The sequence below is a fragment of the Falco biarmicus genome, chromosome 3 (assembly GCF_023638135.1).
Source record: "Falco biarmicus isolate bFalBia1 chromosome 3, bFalBia1.pri, whole genome shotgun sequence".
NCBI lineage: Eukaryota > Metazoa > Chordata > Aves > Falconiformes > Falconidae > Falco > Falco biarmicus.
Window position 1 is genome coordinate 13,740,049 of NC_079290.1, and position 8,887 is coordinate 13,748,935.

The 8,887-nt window shown below is 64.7% G+C and overlaps 1 protein-coding gene across 2 annotated transcripts; it reads left to right on the top strand.

The window, feature by feature from the left end:
• The first annotated feature begins 2,813 nt into the window (after positions 1–2,813).
• SCRT1 (scratch family transcriptional repressor 1) lies at positions 2,814–7,533 on the top strand. Of its 2 annotated transcripts, none has more exons than XM_056332023.1 (2): positions 2,814–3,449; positions 4,963–7,533. In XM_056332023.1, exons 1-2 carry the CDS (start codon positions 3,338–3,340, stop codon positions 5,688–5,690), a joined length of 840 nt encoding a protein of 279 aa, XP_056187998.1. In that variant the 5' UTR covers positions 2,814–3,337; the 3' UTR covers positions 5,691–7,533. The 2 variants fall into 2 exon arrangements, with proteins under 2 accessions (XP_056187998.1, XP_056187999.1); XM_056332024.1 differs by having other exon boundaries at positions 4,966–7,533.
• Positions 7,534–8,887: the final 1,354 nt, after the last annotated feature.

An 8,887-nucleotide genomic window follows, 5' to 3' on the forward strand; every position in this document is an offset into this window, starting at 1 on the left:
CCTGGCTGGTATCACCAGTGCCCAGTGGGGCAACCTCAGCACTCACTTGGGCAACCTCAGCACCCATGGGACAACCACTTGGCCTGAAGGGCAACCTCAGCTCCCAAGGGGCCAACCCCAGCACCTCATGCCCCTTGCACCCCATACCCCACCACGGATCACCCCCCGCCTGGCCGGGACAGTTAATGAGATGCTAATGAGATGCTAATGAGGTGCTGCGATTGCCCACAGCACGATTGTCAGGGAGACGGGGGAGGGGCCAGCAGCCTCCGGGTGGGGGAAGGGCTCACCTGAGCCCCCACCTGCCCCCAGCCCTGGGCTGCATGTGCGTGCAAGCACACATGTGTGTGGCCATGTGCCTGCGTGGGGGTGTATGTGCAGGCACATGTGTGGCTGCATGTACGACGTGTGGGGCTGCGTGTGTGGTTGCATGTGCAGGCATGTTTGCACCTGTGTATATGTCCCCTTATGCATGCTCATGTGTGTCTCTCATGCATACGCATGTGCCTGCATGCCCGTGTCTGCATGCACACGCATGTGTTGGTGTGTGTGCATCTGTGTGCCCACCTCTGCCTCCACACATGTGATGAAACCATGATGCGCATGTTGCACACGTGTGTGTCTCCTTCTCTGTGTGTTGGCTTCTGTGCACACGCATGTCGGCATGCACACGTGTGCCCCTGCCTGCAATGGCCCCAGCCGGGGTCTCCCCCAGCCACACGCCCCTTGTACAGGCGAGCGCACACGCTGCCCTGCACAGCCCCACAGCCCATGAGTGCTGATGCCCACAACGGAGGCAGCCCCCTGTGTGCGGTCACGTGCCCCACTGCACGCTCATGCCCTCCACATGTACACACGCACGTCCCACCCCGGGCAGCACACACATGTATGCCCCCCCAGGCGTGCTCACACCCAGCACTGCTGTGTGATTGCGCTCGCCCATCCCCCTGTCCCTGTTCACCTACCCGCACACACCACTGTGCATGCTCATGTGCGCCCCAGCCCCACCCCATCCCACCCTATATCCATCCCATTCACATCCCAAACCCATCCTGATCCCTATCCCATCATAACTCCATCCCCATCCAATCCCTATTCCATCCCATCCTCATCCCATCCCCATCCTATCCCCATCCCATCATATCCCATCTCCATCACATCCATCCCATCCAATTCCCAGCCTCATCACATCCCATTCCCACCCCATCTTGTGCCATCACATCCAATCCCCATGCCATCCTCATCCTAATCCCATCCTCTTCAATCACATTCAACCCAGTCCCTATGCTGCCCCCATCCCCATCCTATCACATCCCACCCCATGCTGTTCCTATTCCTATTCCTATCCTATCCCATCCCACCCCATCCCATTCCAGCCCTATCCCATCCCTATCTCAAACCCATCCCCATCCACAACCTATACCCAATCCCCATCCCATTGCAACCCCATCCTATCCTCATCCAATCCCATCCTTTCACCATTCCATACATGTTCCCATCCCCATCCAATCCCATCCCCACCCCCATTTGCATCCCATCCCAACCCAACCCTAACCCCATCCTAATAATTCCCATTCCAAAGCTGTTCTATCCCCACCTCCATGGCAACTCTATTCCTATCCCATCCTATCTCTATCCCATCTCACTCCCATCCCATCCCATTCCAATCCCATCCCCATCCACTCCCCATTTCCATTTCATCCCCATTGCACACCATCCCATTCTCATTCTCATCCAATTACATCCCATCTCCATCCCCACTCCATTCCCATCACATGCCCATCCCATCCCATTCCCATACTTATACAATCCCATCCCATCATCATCACATTCCCATCCCACCTTGATACCATCCCATCACCAGTCCCATCCCAAACCCTGTCCAGTTCCCATCCCCATCCCATCTCCATCCCATCCTATCCCCTCTCCATTCCATCCCATCATCCTCATCCACTCCCATCACCATCCAATCCACTGCAGATCACCATCTCATCCCCATCCCCACGCCATCTGATCTTCATTCCCATCCCTTCCCCATCCCATCCAATCCGTCCCCACCCCACCCCATCCACTCCAGATCCCTGTCCCGTCCCCATCCTGTCCCATACCATACCCATTCCATTCCAATCCCATCCCCATCCCATCCCACCACATGCCATCCCCATCTCCATCCCTTTTCCAACCCATGCCCATGCCATCCCTTCATCTCCATCCATTCACGATTACCTATCCCCATCCCACCCCATCTCTATAGCATCCCCATCCCCATCTCCACCCTATCCCTTTCCAACCTGATCCATCCCATTCCATCTCCATTGATCCCATCTGATCCCCATCCCATCCATTCCCATCCCATCTGTCTTATCGCCATCCCATTCCCATCCAATCCCACAGCCATACCGTCATTCACATCCTCATCCCATCCTTCACACCCCCATCCCATCCCATCCCATCCCATCCCAATCACCATCCCATTCCATCCCATCCCTTCCCATTCTATTCCCATCCCAATCCTTCTCTTCAGGTTCCCATCCCATCCCAATCCCAATCTCATTCCCATCCCATCCCCATCCCATTCTCTCCAGGTTCCCATGCCCACCCCACCCTGTTCCCCTCCGCATTCCCGGGGATTTCCGGGATTTCCCCTCTCTCCCCTGGGATTCCCCGCCCCCCCCGCTCCCCGCTGGCCCCTCCCCCCCGCGGGGGTCCCTCCCCCCCGCAGGCGCCGCCCCCCGGCTCTGCCCGCCCCCCGCTGCCCGTGCCCGCCGCCGGGCCCCGCCGCCCCCCGTTATAAGCGCCGGTGCCGGCCGGGCCGCGCTCACACGGCGCCGCGATCGCAGCGGCGGCCCCCGGCCCGCGGCAGCCCCGGGCGCTGTCCGCGGTGCTGAACCCGCGGCGCCAGCCGGGCGCTGCCCGCGGTGCTGAGCGGCGCGGCGCGGGGCGCTGTCCGCGGTGCTGAGCCGCCGCGGCGGAGCCGGAGCTGTCCGCGGTGCTGAGCCGCCGCCGCGGGGCTGCGCCTCCCCGCCCGCCCGCGCCCCCGCCCGCTGCCCCGGGAGCTCCCCGCCGCCCGCCCCGCCGGTCCATGCCCCATCGCGGCGGGGCTGCGCCGGTGCCCAGCGCTCCGGGCGCCGCCGGGCGCGGCCTCGCGGAGACGGAGACGGCGACGGCGGCGGTGGCTGCGGGCGGCTCCGGACCGGAGCTGGGCGGCCGCGCCCGCCGCACAAAGCCGTAGGCTCGGTTCAACACCCGCCGCCCCCCCGCCACCCACCCCCCCCCAACCCCCACCGGGGGGGGCCCTTTGTGGCGGCGGGGCCGGGCCCGGGCCCCGGGAGGAACCATGCCCAGGTCGTTCCTGGTGAAGAAGGTGAAGATCGATGACTTCCCCGCCGGCCTCGACGCCCCGTACGGCAGGACCCGGGCGGATTTCGGCTCCCGGTTACACGACAAGGGTAAATACCGCCGCCGCCGCGGGGGAACCGGGGCCCACCGCATTCCGCCGCGCCGCCCGCCGCGCCGGGCCGGGCCGAGCGGGGACCGGCAGAGCCGCACCGGGCCGAGCGGAGCCGAACCGGACCGGGCCGAACCGAGAGCAGAACTGAGCCGGGCCGAACAGGGCCGCGCGGACCCGGCCGGGCCGACCCGTCCCCGGCGCTGCCTTTTGTCTGCCGGAGCCAAGTTCAAGGGCAAGCGGCGGCACGGAGCCCCCCGCGGCCGCGGCCCCGCAGCGCCCGGCTCGGCCCGGCCTTTGTGCGGAGCGCGGCCCCGCGGGCGGCCCCGGCCGGGCCCGGTGCGGCGGCGGCTGCGGCGCGTTGCGTAACCGGCACCGAACCGCCGCAGAGGGGCCCGGCCCGGTCCGGCCCGACCCGCCCAGCTGACCTTGAACAGGGCCGGGAGCAGCGGGCGGGGGACGGGGCCGCCAAGGGGACAAGGGATGAGGATGGGGACGGGGATGAGGATGGGCACAAGGGATGGGGACAGGGATGGGGATAACAAGGACAAGGGATGGGGACGGGGATGATGGGGACAGGGACAAGGGAAGGGACAGAGAGAGGGGCTGCAGGCAGGGACCGGGATGAAGGCAGGGACCGGGGGCTGCGGGCAGGGACAGGGACAAGGGAAGGGACAGAGCCAGGGGCTACAGGCAGGGATGAGGAAGGAGCTGCGGGCAGGGACAAGGGCAGGGACAAGGCTGGGGGCTGCAGGCAGGGGCAGGGATGGGGACAAGGGAAGGGACAGCAGCAGGGGGCTGCGGGCAGGGACAGGGACAGCGGCAGGGGGCTGCGGGCAGGGACAGGGGCAGGACAGGGGGCTGCGGGCAGGGACAGGGGCAGGGATGGGGACAGCGGCAGGGGGCTGCAGGCAAGGAGAGGGATGGAGGCAGGGACCACAGGCAGGGACGGGGCAGGGACAGGGATGGAGGCAGGGACAGGGGCTGCAGGCAGGGACAAGGGTAGGGACAGGGGCAAGGACGGGGCTGCAGGCAGGGACAGGGACAGGGCAGAGGGCCACAGGAAGGGACGGGAATGGAGGCAGGGACAGGGCCGGGAACTGCAGGCAGGGGCAGGAGCAGTGATTGGGGTAGGGACAGGGTCAGGGGGCTGTGGGCGGGCCCGGGGACAGGGACAAGAGAAGGGACAGGGTCAGAGGGCTGTGGGCATGGCAGGGGACAGGGCCAGAGCTGGGGGCTGCAGGCAGGGCTGGAGGCAGGCAGGGTTGGGGGTAGGGGGGGCATCCGGGGCGGGGGTGGGCAATGCAGAGGCAGGAGTGAGGGCAGGAGGCAGGGAAAGGGCCACAGCAGGGGTAGGCAGGTCAGGAGGGGTAGGCAGGGGTACGGGCAGGGGTGCAGGTGATACTGGGGCACGGGGTGCCACGGCTGCCTGCTGGGGTGTCGCTGAATGGGTATCCCCTCTCTGTCCCTGCCCCGTTCCTGCCTGCTCCCCCTGCCCACCCCACCGCCACCAGCAGGGTACATCAGTGAGTACATGGCGCCGTCGGTGTACGAGGGGGACGGCGAGGCTGCGCTCAAGGTGCCGTCGCCGGATGCCATCTACCCCGGCACCCGGGGGGACTACGGGGCGGGGGACTCGGAGCCGCCCGACAGCCCCCACTCGGGAATGGCGGGGGGTTACATCAATGGCGACGCGGCAGTGAGCGAAGGCTACGCCGTCGATGCTTTCTTCATCACCGACGGGAGGTCACGGCGTAAAGCGGTGAGCGGGACGCGGAACCTGCAACGCCATACCTGTGGGGAGTGCGGCAAAACCTATGCCACCTCCTCCAACCTCAGCCGGCACAAACAAACCCACCGCAGCCTGGACAGCAAGATGGCCAAGAAATGTCCCACCTGCGGCAAGGTCTATGTCTCCATGCCAGCCATGGCCATGCATCTGTTGACCCACGACCTCAAACACAAATGCGAGGTGTGTGGGAAAGCCTTCAGCCGACCCTGGTTGCTGCAGGGTCACATGCGGTCGCACACCGGGGAGAAACCCTTCGGCTGCGCCCACTGCGGCAAGGCCTTCGCCGACCGCTCCAACCTGCGCGCCCACATGCAGACCCACTCCGCCTTCAAGCACTTCAAGTGCAAGCGCTGCAGCAAGACCTTCGCCCTCAAGTCCTATCTCAACAAGCACTATGAGTCCGCCTGCTTCAAGGGAGCCGGACCCCCCCTCAGCCCCCTCCACGCCTGATGGGGTGCCCACCCACCCCCCAAAAATAATTTCCTCCCTGCCATTGGTGCACTCGCACGCAGCTCCCCCCTACCCACCTCTCCCTGCGTACTTGGGGTGGCCCTGGGTCTGCTGGCTGCACCCGGGCACGGGGAGCATGCCCAGGGTGACACCCCCCCCCCGACGCCCCCCAGCCTTGCATGGGTGCCCTCAGCTTGGGGTGCACCCCAAGATCAAAGGGACACCCCCCACCTTCCTTGCACGGGTGTCCCAATCCTGGGGTGGACCCCGAGATCAGGGTGATACCCCCTCCCTTTCTTTGCATGGGTGCCCCAGCCAGGTGACCCTCCTCCTTTTTGCATGGGTGCCCCAGCCTTGTAGTGCACCCCAAGATCAGGGTGACACCCCCCCATCCTTGCATGGGTGCCCCAGCTCTGTGCTGCACCCCAAGATCAGGGTGATACCCCCCCTTCTTGCATGGGTGCCCCAGCCTTGTAGTGCACCCCAAGATTAGGGTGACCCCCCCTTCTTGCATGGGTGCCTGGGTCCTATGGTGCACCCCAAGGTCAGGGTGGCCCCCCCTCCCATGCACGGATACCCCAGCCTCATGCCATAGCTCAGTCCAGGCCCCCCCCTTTGCATGGGTACCCCGGCCTTGTGCCGTACCCCAAGATCAGGTTGACCGCCCCCTTTGCATGGGTGCCCCAGCCCTGCACCCTAACCCCACCCCGGGGTCACCCCCCCCTTCTTTGCATGGGTGCTTTAGCTCTGGGCTGCACCCCAAGATTGGGGTGACCCCCCCAGCTCTGGGCTGCACCCCAAGACAGGGGTGATGCCCCCATCTTTGCACGGGTACCCCGGCCTTGTGCCGTACCCCAACCCAGGGGTCACCTCCCCCTTGCGTGGGTGCCCCAGCCGTGTGCTGTACTCCAAGACCAGGGTGGCCCCACCTCCCTCGCAGGGGTGTCCACCCCCGGCAATAAGCTTCCCCCCCCCCCCCCCATGGCACAGCGATGCCTGGGGGTACCCCGGCACCCCTCCCTTGCCCCAGATACCCCCAACCTTGCAGGGTACCCCCCCCGTACCCCCCTGCATGGCTACCCTCACCCTGGGCACCCCAACTTTGCTGGATACCCCCTTTCGGGTACCACCCCCCCACCCCCACCCCGCATGGCCACCCTCACCCTGGGCACACCGACCTTGCACGGGTACCCTGACTCCGGGTACCCCCTACCCGCTCACGGGTACCCCCCCCGGGGACCCCCGTACTTGCAGGGTACCCCCACCCCAGGTACTCCCCCAGGTACCCCCGTAGTCGCAGGGGGACCCACCCGGGTACCCCCATCCTTGCACGGGTACCCCCCTGGGTACCCCCCCTTGCAGGGTACTGCCCCCCCGGGTACCCCTAGTCTGTGCACGGGTACCCCTCTGGGCACCTGGGCGGTCTCACCCCCGGGTCCCCCCATCCCTGCGCCCCTTCCCCTCTCCGGGGGCTCTCCCAAATCCCCCGGCCCCCCCAACTCGAGAGGGGGAGCCCCTACTCCCCCCGCTGGGGGGCGCCCTTCTTTCCCCGGGGGCTGCCCCCCTCCCCCAGATTCCTCCTTCTGAGGGGCTGCCCCGCCTCCCCCGCCGGGGGGCGCCCTTCCCCGAGAGCACAACCCGGCCCCGCCGGGCCCCTCCCCCCGCTCCATCTCCCCTCTCCTCCCCCCCACCCGGTTTTGGAGCGGGCCCCCCCGCGGGCCCCTCCCCCCCCCTCCCCATCCCCCTCCTCCCCCCCCCCACGATGCCAAAGTCTTGTCACTTTTGGGAGGGACTGAAGGGAGGCGGGGGAGGGGAGGGGGCTGGAGGGGGAGGGGCCCCTAGTCGCCCCCCCCATTCCCCTCCCCCCCTCCCCCCCCCCGGGGACTCTGCATGCAAAAAAAAAAAAAAAAAACCAACAAAAAAAACAAAAAACCCACAAGTATTTAAATCTATGCCAATTTTTGACGCTTTTGGAGCCGAATGATCTATTTCTTGATTTGCCAAACTGTAGATAGTCTCTCCGAGGGCAATATCTCTCCGTAGGAGTCCGGTACTGAACCTATAGAGCAATAATTAACGTCGTGCATGGTATTTTTAAGAGAAATAGTATTAACGAGGAATCAGGTACATTTTAATCCAATATTCTTAATAGCGACGAATATCAGGGATGATGCCAGAGTAGCGCTAGCCCCCCCCATATGCACTGCCCGCCTGCCCCCCCCTAGGCCTCGCCGCCTCCCCGGGACCCGCCGGCACTCGCACACGCCTCGCACACGCGTGCACGCATGCAGCATGCAGGCTGCCGGCTTGGTGGGCGCCACGTGTGCGAGCATTGCAGGCGCTCTGGGCACACGTGTGTGCATGCAGCGCGTCCAGCCGGCGTGTGGCGTGGGTGTTGCGTGGGAACTACGGCCAGTGCGCTGCGGTCATTCGGCATATGCAATGCATGCCCAGCACACATGCGATGCACGCAATGCACGCTCGCTGCATGCCCCGCGAGGGCAGCACGCCTGTGACACTTGCCCCTGCAAACACGCTGCAAATGCTGCGCACAGCCACACACACCACACGCTCTGCACACACTGCGCATGCTGCAAACGCTGCAATTACTGCAGGTGCTGCACACACTGTGCACACTGCAAATACTATAAGTGCTGCACATGCTGCAAATGCTGCACGCACCACAAACACTGCACATGCTGCAGATGCTGCACACGCTGCAGACACTGCACACAGGGCAAACACTGTGCGCATGGCAAATGCTGTGAGCTGCAAACAGTGCAGACGCTGCGCATGCTGCAAACACTGCTGCACACATTGCAAATACTGCGTGCACCGCAGGCGCTGCAAACACTGCACATACTGTAAACACTGCAAACACTGCACACACTGCTAACGCTGCACACAGGGCAGACACCGTGCACTCTGCAAATACTGCAAACTGCAAACAGCGCACATGCTGCAAACACTGCAGATCCTGCACACACTGCAAATACTGCATGCACCGCACACACTGCAGATGCTGCACACACCACACACTGCATATACCACGTGTACTGCACACACTGCAGACACTGCAACTACTGCATGCGCTGCACCCACTGCACATGCTGCAGACACTGCAGAGACTGCAAAACACTGCATGTGCTGCACACGCTGCAGACACTGCAGAGACTGCACACACCACTGGCGCCACA

Coding starts and splice junctions, on each gene's coding strand:
- SCRT1 (XM_056332023.1), top strand. CDS start 3,338: ATGCCCAGGTCGTTCCTGGTGAAGAAGGTGAAGATCGATGACTTCCCC. Junction 3,450..4,962: donor CTCCCGGTTACACGACAAGG/GTAAATACCGCC, acceptor CACCGCCACCAG/CAGGGTACATCAGTGAGTAC.